The sequence below is a fragment of the Mustelus asterias genome, chromosome 1 (assembly GCF_964213995.1).
Source record: "Mustelus asterias chromosome 1, sMusAst1.hap1.1, whole genome shotgun sequence".
Classification (NCBI taxonomy): Eukaryota; Metazoa; Chordata; class Chondrichthyes; order Carcharhiniformes; family Triakidae; genus Mustelus; species Mustelus asterias.
In genome coordinates, this window is record NC_135801.1 from 185,562,321 (window position 1) to 185,578,380 (window position 16,060).

The window sequence follows — 16,060 nt, forward strand, 5'->3', positions numbered from 1 at the left end:
GACAGAAGAAAGTTCCTTGGGAACTTTGCTTGCAAGTGGAGACTCTGCTTACCTTTATTCTGGCAGTACAGTGGCCAGACCTGAAGAAGGTAATAATTGTTTTGTCATTTGGATCAATTTAAATTAATTTTAAGGTTTTTTTATTATGTGGAATGCCCTTAAACAAGGAAGAGGTTAATACATTATTTTTTTTGAAACTTCAAAGACTGACCTATGCATTGTACTCTACAGTAAATGACATGGAGATTGGTGCAAGGTAAATGGGACAAGTAAGGAAATACATGATAAAGACTCCCATTTATGTTGCACATTTCATGACCTTAGCTTTTCTGGGCGTGAACCTGGTTGCATCATCTGGGAGGGCCGGGGAGCATCACGCTCGGAAATCTCACCAGCGCGAATCCTGTTCTGGCCCTCTTGTGGGATTTACGCACGTAGCAAATGGGCCTAGAGAATTGCGCCCATGGACTGTGGTTTATAACGTGGAAACGTACTCCCGATAATCTGTCACCCCTTTGCTTACCAAGAATCTATTCACCTCTGCCTTAAAAATATTGAAAGACTCTGCTTCCTCAACCTTTTCAGGAAGAGTGTTCCAGAGACTCATGCTCTGAGTGAAAAATTTAACTTCATTCTGTTTTAAATGGGTGACCCCCAGTTCTAGATTCTCCTACAAGAGGAAACATCTTCTCATCATCCACCCTGTTAAGACCCCTCAGGATCTTGTTTCATTCAAGTTGCCTCAATCTTCCAAATTCTAGCAAATGCGCCTAACCTTTCCTCATAAGATAACCCACTCATTCCACATATTAGTCTGGTAAATATGAAGAATATTGAATGTGGGCAGTAAAAGTACCCATATCCTAACTTGCACGAAGTCTATTTGCCTCTCACCCCTGTACTCACTGACTCATATAGGCTTCTGTTTTAGCATCACTTCAAATTTGAAATTTTCATTCTAGTATTCAGATCAGTCTATGAGTTTGCTCTACTCTGTCTGCAACCTCCTTGAGTCCTACAACTCTGAAATCTGTGTGCTGCTCCAATTCTGGCCTCTGGAGCATTCCCCAGTTTTCATTGCCCCACAGAGTAACAAGGGAGAGAGTAGGGCCTCTTAAGGATCAACAAGATAATCTATGTGCGGATCCACAAGAGATGGGTGAGATCCTAAGTGAATATTTCTCATCAGTATTTACCGTTGAGAAAAGCATGGATGTTAGGGAACTTAGGGAATTAAATATTGATGTCATGAGGAGTGTACATATTACAGAGAAGGAGGTGCTGGGAGTCTTAAAGCGCATCAAGGTAGATAAATCTGCAGGACCTGATGAGGTATATCCCAGGACGTTGTGGGAGGCTAGGGAGGAAATTATGGGTCCCCTAGCCGAGATATTTGAATCATCGATAGTCACGGGTGAGGTGCCTGAAGATTGGAGAGTGGCAAATGTTGTGCCTTTGTTCAAAGAGGGCTGCAGGGAAAAGCCTGGGAACTACAGGCCAGTTAGCCTCACATCTGTGGTGGGTAAATTGTAAGAAGCTATTTTGAGAGACAGGATCTACAGGCATTTAGAGATGCAAGGACTGATTAGGGACAGTCACCATGGCTTTGTGAGTGGAAAATCATGTCTCTCAAATTTGAATGAGTTTTTTGAAGGGGTAACCAAGAAGGTAGATGAGGGCAGTGCAGTTGATGTTGTCTACATGGATTTTAGCAAGGCCTTTGACAAGGTACCGCATGGTAGGTTGTTGCAGAAAGTTAAATCTCACGGGATCCAGGGTGAGGTATCTAAATGGATACAAAATTGGCTTCTTATCAGAAGCCAGAGGGTGGTTGCAGAGAGTTGTTTTTCAAACTGGAGGCCTGTGACCAGCGGTGTGCCTCAGGGATCAGTGCTGGGTCCACTGTTATTTGTCATTTATATTAATGATTTGGATGAGAATATAGGGGGCATGGTTAGTAAGTTTGCAGATGACACCAAGATTGGCATGGTGGACAGTGAGGAAGGTTATCTCCAATTGCAGCGGGATCTTGATCAATTGGTCCAGTGGGCTGACGAATGGCAGATGGAGTTTAATTTAGACAAATGCGAGGTAATGCATTTTGGTAGATTGAACCAGGGCAGGACTTAGTTAATGGTAGGGCGTTGGGGAGAGTTACAGAACAAAGAGATCTAGGGGTACATGTTTATAGCTCCTTGAAAGTGGAGTCACAGATGGACAGAGTGGTGAAGAAGGCATTCGGCATACTTGGTTTCATCGGTCAGAACATTGAATACAGGAGTTGGGACGTCTTGTTGAAGTTGTACAAGACATTGGTGAGGCCACACTTGGAATACTGTGTGCAAATCTGGCCACCCTATTATAGAAAGGATATTATTAAACTAGAAAGAGTGCAGAAAAGATTTACTAGGATGCTACCAGGACTTGATGGATTGAGTTATAAGGAGAGGCTGAATAGACTGGGACTTTTTTCTCTGGAGCGTAGGAGGCTGAGGGGTGATCTTATAGAGGTCTATAAAATAATGAAGGGCATAGACAAGGTAGATAGTCAATATCTTTTCCCAAAGGTCAGAGAGTCTAAAACTGGAGGGCATATGTTTAAGGTGAGAGGGGAGAGATACAAAAGTGTCCCGAGGGGCAATTTCTTCTCACACAGGGTGGTGAGTATCTTGAACAAGCTGCCAGAGGTAGTAGTAGAGGTGGGTACAATTTTTTTATCTTTTAAAAAGCTTTTAGATAGTAAGATGGGTATAGAGGGATATGGGCCAAATGCAGGCAATTGGGATTGGTTTAGGGGTTTTTTTTTTAAAAAGGGCGGCATGGACAAGTTGGGCCGAAGGGCCTGTTTCCATGCTGTAAACCTCTGTGACTCTGTCACAATTGGCAGCTGCATCTCCAGATGCTGAGGTCTTAGGTTTAGATAGAGAATTTTAGATCCTTTCTGCACATCTGCTTTTCTCAACCGGGGAGGCCATGGCCTAGTGGTATTATCGCTGGACTATTAATCCAGAAATTCAACTTGTGTCTGGGGATCCTGGTTTGAATCCCGCCATGGCAGATGGTGGAATTTGAATTCAATAAAACATACCTGGAATTAAGAATCTACTGAGGACAATTAAACCGTTGTTGTTTGTCGGGAAAAACCCATCTGGTTTCCTTCGAAAAGGAAATCTGCCGTCCTTGCCTGGTCTGTTCCACATTTGACTCCAGAGCCACAGCGATGTGGTTGATTCTCAACTAGCCTCGGACAACTAGGGTTGGGCAAAAAAAGTTTAAAGTAAAGTTTATTGACTTTAGTCACAAGTAAGGCTTGCATTAATACTGCTATGAAGTTACTGTGAAATTCCCCTGGTCGCCTAACTGCAGCACCTGTTCGGGTAACTGCACCTAATCAGCATATCTTTTGGACAGTGGGAGGAAACCGGAGAAAACACATGCAGACACAGGGAGAACATACAAACTCCACACAGACAATGACCCAAGCCGGGGATCAATGAATGCTGGCCAGCCAGCGATGCCCATGTCCCACAAATGAATAAAGAAAAAAAACACCTTTTAAGATGTTGCAGAAAATCTATCATTTTGACCACTTGGCCTAATATCTCCTTTTGTGGCTTGTTGCCAAATTGTGTCTGATAAACACTTGCTTGTGTGAACACAAGTGTGTGAACACTTGGATCAGATACTGAAAGGCTTTGTGGACCCATGGAAATGTATTTCGTGATGAATCATAATTTTTTAAAAAGTCAAGAGAAATTAAAAAGACCAACTAATAAATTATGTTTATTTTAGGTAAACTCTTAATTTTGTCAGAAGGCATCTTATTCATTCACCCTCGCTCTGGCAGCATGACAATTCCAAAGAACCACGTGGCTGCACTGAAGTATTATGATGGGGTAAGTACCATTATCGGCAATTTAAGAAAGAATGCTTTGGAGTTGCATGCTGACTGAACCTCAGTGGTGCATCTCAAGTAGTGTACACCATTGTAGTCACACGTTCTAAGGGGGCCATCGAGGCTCATGGGGAAATGTACAGGATTAGTAGGACTAATCTTGTGTTGAAGGCAAAAGTTCTAAGGAATGACGACTTGAGGTGGAATTGTTGGAATAGAATTTTCTGTAATGGTGAAAATTTCTTGTTCTTTGAATTAGATAAACATACCATTTAGTATGTAAACATACTATCAGTAGAGAAATGGTTTTGGGGAGATGGGATTGAAAGTGGATAAATCTCAGGGCAAGATGATCTTCATTTCAGAGTACTTAAGGAAGTGGCCCTGGAAATAGTAGATCCATTGGTGGTCATTTTCCAAAATTCTTTGTACTCTGGAATAGTTCCTACAGATCGAATGTAAGCCTGCTATTCAAAAAGGAAGATGGAGAGAAAACACAGAACTATAGGCCAGTACTGGGGAAGTTGCTAGAGTCCGTTATCAAGGATTTTATACCTCAGCATTTGGAAAGCAGTGGTATAATCAGACAAAGTCAGCATGGATTTACAGAAGGGAAATCATGCTTGATAAATCTATTGGAATTCTTTGAATTTGTAACTATAGAATTCACCGAGGAGAACTGTGGATGTGGATTATTTAAACTTTCAGAAGGCTTTCATCATGGTCTCATATATAGCAGACTACTATGTAAATTTAAAGTACATGGGATTGCAGGTAATATCTTGAGATGGATAGAAAGTTGATTAGCAGATAAGAAACAAAGAGTTGGCATAAATTGGTCTTCTCCAAATTTGCAGATGATACAAGTTGGGTGTAAGGGTAAATTGAGGAGGATAAAGAGATGCTTCAGCATGATTTGGACATGCTGAGTGTGTGAGCAAATGCAATATATTATGGATAAATGTGAGGTTATCCACTTGGGTAGCAATAATAGGAAGATTATTATTTGAATGGGTATGAATTGAGAGAGGTGGATACTCAGTGAGATCTTGGAGTTCTTGTGCATCAGTCGCTGAAAGTAAGCGCGTAGGTACAGCATGCAGTAAAGAAGGCAAATGGTAATTTTATTAAGGCAAATGGTATGTTGGTCTTCATAGCGAGAGAATTTGAGTATAGGAATAGAGATGTTTTACTGTAATTGTATAGGGCGTTGGTAAGGCCACATCTGGAGCATTGTGTGCAGTTTTGGTGTCAACTCAGGAAGGGTGTCCTTGCTATAGACGGAGTACAGCGATCGTTTATCAGGCTGATTATTGGGATGGCAGGCCTGTCACATAAGGATAGACTAAATCGGTTAGGATTATATTCATTGAAGTTCAGAAGAGCGAGAGGAGATCTCAGAGAAATTTGTGAAATTCTAACAGGGTTAGACAGGATAGATTCAGAAAGAATGTTCCCAATGGTGGGGGAATCCAGAACGAGTGGTCATAGTTTGAGGATAAGGGGTAAACCTTTTAGAACTGAGGTGAGAGAAATTTCTTCACCCAGAGGGTGACGAATGTGTGGAATTCGCTACCACAGAATGCAGTTGAGGCCAAAACATTGTGTGATTTCATGAAGAAATTAGATCCAACTCTTGGGGCTAAAGGGATCAAGGGATTTGGGGAGAGGGGTGGGGGAATAAGCATATTGAAATAATGATCAGCCATGATCATAATGTTCTTTGTTTTTTAAAAATCAACTTACACAGACTGTTCATATAAGCCTTCACTGACTAACCGGCTATATTTAATTCATAAATTAATGGGGAGTGCTGCTTCAGAAGTAATTTGTACCAGACACTTTCATTTTCAATAAAAACATTTTTCTAACTTCACTGATTGCTTTTTGAGAATTTTTAAATTGTACCTTTTGTATTTGTCTTAATCAAAATACTAATTACCTTTTAAACTTTTCATAATCTAGAATACCCTTTTCTGACCATTCGAGAACCTCCTTGGCTATTCTTGATACCCTATTTAAGATAATGGAGAGATTATTAAAGGAATAATCTACTGATAAAATTGACACTAAATGATTCTTAGTTAATTTACAGCTAGCCAAAAGGTAAAATTTAGTTGAAGTGTACTTTATTGAAAGTGCTGTGGCTTTGTGCACAATGTCCTTGGATTAAGATATTGAAAACAAAATACAGGAAATACTTGGCAGGTCTGGCAGTCTCTTTGGACAGAGAAAGAGGGTCAACATTTCAGGTTGATTTACCTCTTCGTTAAAACATTCTGTCAAAAAATCTGATAATTGCTTAGCAAACTACGGGCTAACAATGGCCTTTGCTGTTATATTCTGTCAGCTATTTGTAGAACTCTTTAAAATCAATAATAGTGATTCAAAACCCATTGGAGTCAAATGTGAACACTGGGTTTAAACAAACCAATTGATCCATCACTGCAATAGTGTAATGGTTATTGTACAGGGCTAACAAATGAAAAGCCATCGGTTCAAATCCCAGCATGGCCAATTGCCACCATAAAAGACCGAGTTTTGCTAAAACTCTGGTATTTTCTTAATGCCCTTTAGGGAAGGAAGCCCCTTTATGAATTAGGGCTATCGATGATTAGGTCTTAATGTCTCCTGAAAAGATATAGCAAGCCACTTTGATTAGTGAACTGAAGTGATTTATTTTTACAATGTGACCATAGCAGAGTCACGCACAGGCTAAGAATAAATTAAATACTAAAAATGTTGTTCACCTGAAAAATTACTTTAAGCAAATTGAAGGTAGAAAAGTAAAGAAATTGGAAGGTGCAAACTAAAATCAATAGTCATACTTGTGATTGTTAGAACAGGCAGGATTATGGAAAACAAGTCAACAAAAAAGGGTGTTTACTGTTTTTGCTGTTTAGAGCATATGCACACCTAATTTAATTCGTAGATGTTTCTACAAACTGTCATATTTGCCGAGGACATTAGCTTTTTATGTGGTTTGTTCCCGTCAAACTAAAGGGTGTTTAACATGCTAATATAAAACCAGGGGACGTAGTCTCAGAGTAAGAGGTAGGCCATTTAAGACTGAGGTGAGGAGAAATTTATTCACTGAGAATGGTTAATTCTGTATTCCAGAGGGATGTGGAAGCTCAGTCATAGATTACATTCAAGGCAGAGATCGATAGTTTTCTGAGGATATCAAGAGATATGGGAGTTGTGCAGGGAATTGGTGTGGCGTTAGATCAGCCATGATGGAGTTGAAAGGCAGAGCAGGCTCAAGGGATCAAACGGTCTACTCCTTTTCCTATGTTTCTCTGTAGAATGCAGAATAATTTCTTCCTTTTCTCTAGTAGTGTCCCTAACAGCTGTCTTTGTCTAGAAGTCGCTGATTATTCTAAGCTATCGGGCCAAACATGCTATGGCGTTGCATTAGATGGCTGGCCATCTAATATATCTATTTTTTACCTTTGTGCTGATATATCTTGATAGGATGCAAAATTGCTTAAACGAGCATCATTCTATATGTTTGATTTGACATGCACATTCCAGCGTGAGTTATAGAAGTAGGACCCCCAGTTGATTCATTTCTACTTTTTTTCCCCCTGTAATTCAGGGCACTGATGGCAATTTCATATTTCGCTGGTCATGTTTGCTGGAATAAACTAACCCAGTCTATACTTGAATGTTTAGTTGATATCAAGTTATTACAAATTATGTTTGATTCCCACTTTCAGATTTAGATCTGTGTAGAGTGTCACCTAAATGAGCTACCAGATGTTACAAACACCTTCCAGGCCCCTTGGAGCTTAATTCTTGCAGCTGCCATCACTATAATGAAGGGTTAAATTGGATAAATATTGCTTTCAAATATGGTGTTTAAACTCTGCAACCGAACAAACTACTGCTGTGATATGACCTTATTTGTTTTAAATATTAAATTTGTTGAGCCATTACTATGGTATTCATGGCAACTAATTGTCATGCATTAAATTACTGACCGTTTTTTTTCTACAATGTAAAGTTTTGAAGGATAATGATCTAGTTATGGGTAAGGGTGGTGTACTACTCAGTACAGACTAATGGTTAGAGATTTTAACTTAAGGTTGCAACCATGAATGCTTATCGTGCTTCTAAAATTGGAAATTTACTTGAGTTGCATGAAAATATCTTTTACCTAATTTAAGGATTGAATTGACAGCTAGCAGCCTTGGCTGGAGAGCTGGCACTCGCCTCTGTGTCACTAGATCATAGGTTCAAGCCCACACGAGAGACTTAACACATAATCTAAACTGATGCGTAAGGGCATTATTAAGGAGTGCTATAGTTTCCAAGCTGCTATCTTCATTAGACTGAGGCATTTGCAGATGAACGTAAAAAATCCCATGACATGATTCAGGGATGTTTGTCTGGTGTTAAAAGATGAGATCCATTCAGCCTATCGTGTCAGTACCGGCTCTTTAAAAGTGGCGTCCAATTTAATCTGAACAAGGTGCTAACGTCCAACCAACACTTAGAAAAATTATCTGGCCACTTGTTGCTGTACACCTAGGCAGCTGTTACTATGAATTGGTCAGTACACATATTTCATTGGTTGCGAAGTGCTTTGGGGCATCCTTAAGATGTTGGATTGCATTCCCCCATTTTGAGACTAAGTGCCATGGTGGGGCAGGAATATGGAGTTTCCCACTGTGGAGACTGGCGGGAAAACGCACCAAATCTTTTGGCTCAACCTCATTAATTGTGCACCCAGGTATTTTGTGCCACATTCGATGGCAGGGCAGACCTGGACACCATAGTGTCTGGGTGCCATATTGAAAAGATGCCCAACATCACTGGCGCCATTGTGAAAGAAATTGACAGCCAGAAAATGAAGTTAGACCTCAGAGCAGTTGAGGCCGGAAGATGGACCTCCTGAGAATGAAAGTGGATTTCCAAGAACGTTCTAAGGCTGGAAGGTGGACACCCTGCAGGACATTGATTCTGGAATATCCACCTACAGATGCACCCTTGACCCACTGTCAAATTTGATGGAGTTTTTTGAAGGGCTAACCAAAAAGCTAGATGAGGGCAGAGCAGTTGATGTTGTCTACGTGGATTTTTAGCAAAGCCTTTGATAAGGTACCGCATGGTGGTTGTTGCATAAGGTTAAATCTCACGGGATCCAGGGTGAAGCATCTAAATGGATACAAAATTGGCTTGATGACAGAAGCCAGAGGGTGGTTGTAGAGGGTTGTTTTTCAAACTGGAGGCCTGTGACCAGCGGTGTGCCTCAGGGATCAGTGCTAGGTCCACTCTTATTTGTCATTTATATTACTGATTTGGTTGAGAATATAAAAGGCATGGTTGGTAAGTTTGCAGATGACACCACGATTGGTGGCATAGTGGACAGTGAAGAAGGTTATCTTGGATTACAATGGGATCTTGATCAATTGGGCCAGTGGGCTGATGAATGGCAGATGGAGTTTAATTTAGATAAATGCGAGGTGTTGCATTTTGGTAGATTGAACCAGGGTAGGACTTGCTCAGTTCATGGTAGGGCATTGGGGAGAGTTACAGAGCAAAGAGATCCAAGGGTACAAGTTCATAGCTCCTTGAAAGTGGAGTCACAGGTGGACAGAGTGTGACGAAGACATTCAGCATGCTATAAGGCCACACTTGGAATACTGTGTACAGTTCTGGTCACCCTATTATAGAAAGGATATTATTAAACTAGAAAGAGTGCAGAAAAGATTTACTAGGATGCTACCGGGACTTGATGGTTTGAGTTATAAGGAGAGGCTGGATGGACTGGGACTTTTTTCTCTGGAGCGTAGAAGGCTGAGGGGCGATCTTATAGAAGTCTATAAAATAATGAGGGGCATAGATCAGCTTTCCCAAAGGTAGGGGAGTCTAAAACTAGAGAGTACAGGTTTAAGGTGAGAGAGGAGAGATACAAAAGGAAACAGGGGCAATTTTTCACAGAGGGTGGTGAGTGTCTGGAACAAGCTGCTAGAGATGGTAGTAGAGGCGGGTATAATTTTGTCTTTTAAAAAGACAGTTAGATGGGTAAGATGAATATAGAGGGATTTGGCGGGCAATTGGAACTAGCTTAGGGGTTTAAAAAAAAAGAAGGGCGGCATGGACAAAGTTGGGCCGAAGGGTCTGTTTCCATGCTATAAACCTCTATGACTCTCTGACACTGCTGTGGTGTTCTGGAATCCAGGATTGTGAGCTGTCATCATCTTGAACTCCGGAGGCAGCCCCAGTCATTGTTCAGTTGAGTCCTGACATCTGAATGCCATGTTGTTCCAAATGTGTTTCATGATGGTGTGTTTTCTCGCTAACATAGAACAAAACAATACAGCACAGGAACAGGCCCTTCGGCCCTCCAAGCCCGCGCCGCTCCCTGGTCCAAACTAGACCATTCTTTTGTATCCCTCCATTCCCACTCCGTTCATGTGGTTATCTAGATAAGTCTTAAACGTTCCCAGTGTGTCCGCCTCCACCACCTTGCCCGGCAGCGCATTCCAGGCCCCCACCACCCTCTGCGTAAAATACGTCCTTCTGATATCCGTGTTAAACCTCGCGCCCCCCCCCCCCACCTTGAACCTATGACCCCTCGTGAACGTCACCACCGACCTGGGGAAAAGCTTCCCAGCATTCACCCTATCTATGCCTTTCATAATTTTATACACCTCTATTAGGTCACCCCTCATCCTCCGTCTTTCCAGTGAGAACAACCCCAGTTTACCCAATCTCTCCTCATAACTAAGCCTTTCCATACCAGGCAACATTCTGGTAAACCTCCTCTGCACTCTCTCTAAAGCCTCCACGTCCTTCTGGTAGTGTGGCGACCAGAACTGGGCGCAGTATTCCAAATGCGGCCGAACCAACGTTTTATACAACCGCAACATCAGACCCCAACTTTTATACTCTATGCCCCGTCCTATAAAGGCAAGCATGCCATATGCCTTATTCACTACCTTCTCCACCTGTGACGTCACCTTCAAGGATCTGTGGACTTGCACACCCAGGTCCGTCTGCGTATCTACACCCTTTATGGTTCTGCCACTTATCGTATAGATCCCCCGTACGTTAGTTCTACCAAAATGCATCACTTCGCGTTTATCTGGATTGAACTTCATCTGCCATTTCTTTGCCCAAATTTCCAGCCTATCTATATCCTTCTGTAGCCTCTGACAATGTTCCTCACTATCTGCAAGTCCAGCCATTTTTGTGTTGTCCGCAAACTTACTGATCACCCCAGTCACACCTTCTTCCAGATCGTTTATATAAATCACAAACAGCAGAGGTCCTAATACAGAGCCCTGCGGAACACCACTAGTCACAGGCATCCAGCCGGAAAAAGACCTTTCCACTACCACCCTCTGTCTTCTGTGATCAAGCCAGTTCGCCACCCATCTAGCCACCTCCCCCTTTATCCCATGAGATCCAACCTTTTGCACCAACCTACCATGAGGGACTTTATCAAATGCCTTACTAAAGTCCATATAGACGACATCCACGGCCCTTCCCTCGTCAACCATTCTAGTCACTTCTTCAAAAAACTCCACCAGGTTAGTGAGGCATGACCTCCCTCTCACAAACCATGCTGACTATCGTTAATGAGTTTATTCCTTTCTAAATGCGCATACATCCTATCTCTAAGAATCCTCTCCAACAACGTCCCTACAACATTGTGGAGAATCTGGCATGGGGGTTAGAGCCCTTATCTGCATCCAATTAATGGGATGCAAAAGAAGTTCATGCCAGCCTCTGACGGGATTTCCGAACCGTCATGGTGGGCACCAGTGTCGGATCCCACTGTAAATTCATGCCGGTGTGAAACCAATTTTTGGGCCCCTTGCCATATAGTCTCCCCACGAACCTGCAGGAGGGGGCTTGGGAGAATTTTACTCATTACATAAATACAAGTGCAGTCTTTCAAAACTGTTACCTCTAACGATTGTAATTTTATGGCCATTTCTATAATTAAGTTCCAGTACATTTGAGGAATACTTCTTGGCCTGCATTTAGTCCCGTTGTGGTCTGTTTTACCCAGAGTATAGATACATTACAGGCTACTTTATTTATTGGATGAAAAATAGAATGATGCTCGCTTAAGCACTTGTGCACGACAAGTGCACTTTGAACCTAGTTGATAATTATTAACAGGATATCACATCACAGCAACCATCAAAGCTAACTTGAGTTAGGGTGTACTGCTCTTTAATAAGTTAATAAACTGGATATGTAGGACATAATTTCAAAGTTAGCTAGCGATATGAAATTCAGAAATGTGGAAATAATGAGGAGAATAACTATAGACTTGAGAATAATAGATTTCAGGACAACATAGACTGGTAAAATGGGCAGATACTTGGCAGATGAGACTCAGTATGAAGTGTGAACTGAAATTTGGGTAGAAGAATGAGCAGTAGTGTGAAGTTAAATGATTCAAATTTAGAAAGGGTGTAGGAGCAGTGAGACTTGGGGGTTTATGTACACAATCTTTGAAGGTGATAGCAAAAGTTGAAAAGGCTGGTTTTAAAAAAAGACCACTCAAGATCCTTGGCTTTATCGTGAGGTGAGAATAAAGCAAGAAGGTGCTAAATATATAAATTATAAAACACTGGTTAGGCTAGCCCCAGTTGGAGTATTTTCAGTTCTGGGCACCACACTTGAGGAAGGATGCCAAGGCCTTAGGCTCTTTTCTCCAAGTTTTTTTTCAATTTTTGACTGCCTTTGTTATGGTCATTTGTGTTTGTTTTTTAAATCTTCTGACAATGAGCCCTTTTCTCTCCAAATGTCTCCTAGATGTCATTTATTGGCTATCTCCAAACCATTTTGAATGTATGAGATTGTAATGATATCTGTCTGCATTGCCTTTTGAGACAGCAAAAAGCATTGATGTCTATACTGCAGCAAGTTCTGAAAGCATCTATAGCTCAGCACGATCATCAGGATCAAGTCATTTGGTGTCTTGGAGCTGCATACAATAAGACCGTGGTTGATCTGATTGTGGTCTTAATTCCATTTCTTGCCTGCCCTCCATAACCCTCAACTCTCATGTCAATCAAAATTTGTTTAACTCGGCTATGAATATTTTCAGTAACCCAACCTCTGCTCGTTGGGAAGAGAATTCCAAACATGAACAACTCCCAGAGAGAATCATGAGAGACTCACTATTTTTAAACCATATCCACCCTGTCCCCACCCCCGTTCTGGATCTCCCTCCCCCCATAAAAAATGATCCTCCCAGCATCTACCCTGTGATGCCCCCTCAAAATGTTTTCACCATCATGATCTTGTTTCCCAATTTTACTCACCCTCGCTTCTGCCACCATGTGCGGGAAACTCATTTCCAAAGATTTTAATAAATTTCCATTGAATTAAAGGGCTTCCCAGCCACATGATTCACCTTCCAACTGAATATTCATATCTCGCCGACGTGATGTCATGTCAGTGAGGGTCACAACAGCTATATCAGAACGGAAATCAGTCAAGAAAACCTGCAAAGGCTGCCCGGGGGGAGAGGGCCATGCCTGGGCAGTGCCAGGATGGGCTCTCTGGGAAGCCCCATGGGTTGGGGTGGGGGCTAATGCCTTTAAGTGGGTGGAGGGGGATGGACGGAATGCCCTGATCCTGCCATAATTGTGGAGGATGGGGGAGAGCCCGAGGTAGAGGGTGGGGGTAGTGGTGGGGAAGTGAGTAAGGGGGTTGGGGGGAGATCCCCTGATACTTCGTTCGTTTTTCACACGACTCTTCCGTCCTTGATACAAAGGCAAACACCAACCGTTGTCAGAATCAAAGTTCTTTATTTGTCCCACATATGTAGGCTGGCTAACCTTTGCTACTTCCACTCAGTGCTGGAAGTCAGTTAGCAAAAAGCGTGCCCGGAGTAACAAGGCTGACCTCTTTTAAACAGTTTTACTATTGCATCAGGTAGATGTGATTTCAAACAAGACTTAAGCACACATCATCCGATTCAATCAAAAACAAGTAGTTACAGGAATTGCTGCATAAGAAAGAACATTCTATTCAAATATGCATTTACTAGTAACAACCCCCACCCATTAGAACATAAGCATAATGTCTTTAAGATACGCTATCTGTTAGCGCAAAAGAGAACATTGTCACGTACTTAGCCAAACTCGCACCCCAGCCGTGCCCAGCAAGCTGGAGCTTGTGGTTATCTTGTTTTGTCAGTTTGCTCCCATGAGCTGTTTCTCTGCCATTCTTGCAAGCCCAATAGTTTACCTTGCCGTCTACAGTGGACGTTAACTCTTTAATATCTCAACTTGGTTATGGGGGTGAAAGAGAGAAATTGAAGTTTTAAGGGAATCATAGAATCCCTACAGTGCAGAAGGTGGCCATTCAGCCCATCAAGTGTGCACCGACTCTCTGACAGAGTATCTAACTCAGGCCCACCCCCCACCTTATCGCGGTGTAACCCCACATATTTATCCCGCTAATCCCACTAATCTAATCTTGGGGCAATTTAGCAAGGCCAATCCACTTAACCTGCACATCTTTGGAGTGTGGGAGAAAACTGGAGCACCCGGAGGAAACCCACGCAGACATGGGGAGAATGTGCAAACTCCACAGAGACTGTCACCCAAGGCTGGAATTGAACCCAGATCCTTGGCACTGAGGCTACAGAGCTAACCACTGTTCTACCATGCCACCAGTTGAAGGCCATCCCAATGGATGGGTGTCTTCGGCCTCCACTCTCAGACCACTCAAAGAACAGTACAGCATAGGAACAGACCCTTCAACCCACCAAGTCTGTGCCGATACAAATGCTGCTTTAATCTAATATTTTCTTGCCTCTATGTGGTCCATATCCCTCTCTTTCCCTGCCTATTCATGTATCTATCCAGATGCTTCTTGAATGCTGTTATAGAATCCGCTTCCTCCACCACCTCTGGCAGTGCGTTCCAGGCATTCACCACCCTCTGTGCGAAAAACGTGCCCCTTACATCTCTCTTAAACTTTCCTCACCTCCGTTTCAACCTATGCCCCTGAGTAATTGACCCTTCAAAAAAGACTCTGACTATCCACTCTATCCAAGTCTAACATAATCTTGTAAGCCTTTGTCAGGTTCCCCTCATCCTCTGACACTGCAATGAAAACAATCCAAGTTTGTTCAACCTTTCTTCATAGTCCATATCCTCCAAAACAGGCAACATTCTGGTGAATCTCTTCTGCATGCTTTCCAATGCATCAACATCCTTCCGGTAGTGTGGTGACCAGAATTGTACACAATATTCCAAATGCGGCCTAACCGTAGTCTTACACAGTTGCAACATGATTTTCTAATTCCTATACTCTATGCCCTGACTGATGAAGGCCAGTATGCCATATGTCGTCTTGATCACCTTGTCCACCTGGGTTGCCATCTTCAGGGAACTGTGGCTCTGCACGCCTAGATCCCTCTACATGCTAATACTTCTATGAGCTCTACCATTTACTGTATACTGTCCTTCTGCAGTAGACTTTCCAAATCGCATCACCTCACATTTGTCCAGGTTAAATTCCATCTGCCATCTTTGAGCCCAGGCCTCCAGTCGATTTATATCCTGCTGTATCCTCTGACAATCCTCTTTGCTATCTGCAACTCTCCCAATTTTTGTATCATCTGCCAATTTGCTAATCAGACCACCTATATTTTCCTCCCCAAATCATTTATATATTTAACAAAGAACGGAGGCCCCAGCATTGATCCTTGTGGAACACCACTTGTCACAGACCTCCCGTTAGAAAAGTACCCTTCCACTGCTACTCTGATTTCAATGCCCAAGCCAGTTTTTTTATCCATCTTGCCATCTCACCTCGGATCTCACATGACTTCACCTTCTGTATCAGCCTGCAGTGAGGAACCTTATCAAAGACTTTACTAAAGCCCATGTATGCAAAATCCACCGCCCTGCCCCTGGTCAATTTTTCTTGTCACTTCCTCAAAGAATTCAATCAAATTTGAGAGACATGACCCCTTCACAAAACCATGCTGCCTATCGCTAATAAGCCTATTTTCTTCCAGATGTGAGTACATTCTGTCCCTAAGAATCTTCTCCAATAATTTCCCCACTTTTTCAGTAAAGGATCAGAACAGCACCTCTTGCACTACACCAAATTCCTTTGCCCTCACTTAAAACTCCCAAGCTTATACTCTCTCACGCTGCATTCTGTCATAGGCTG

At 42.3% G+C, this 16,060-nt stretch overlaps 1 protein-coding gene across 2 annotated transcripts in view; it reads left to right on the forward strand.

The window, feature by feature from the left end:
* Window positions 1-16,060, forward strand: part of dnaaf9 (dynein axonemal assembly factor 9) — a 172,630-nt gene that overhangs the window by 94,126 nt on the left and 62,444 nt on the right. For both annotated transcript variants that reach the window (XM_078224143.1, XM_078224135.1), the window contains 2 exons: window positions 2-89; window positions 3,793-3,896. In XM_078224143.1, coding sequence (XP_078080269.1) covers window positions 2-89; window positions 3,793-3,896 — 192 coding nt within the window. The remainder of the gene's footprint in view (window position 1; window positions 90-3,792; window positions 3,897-16,060) is intronic.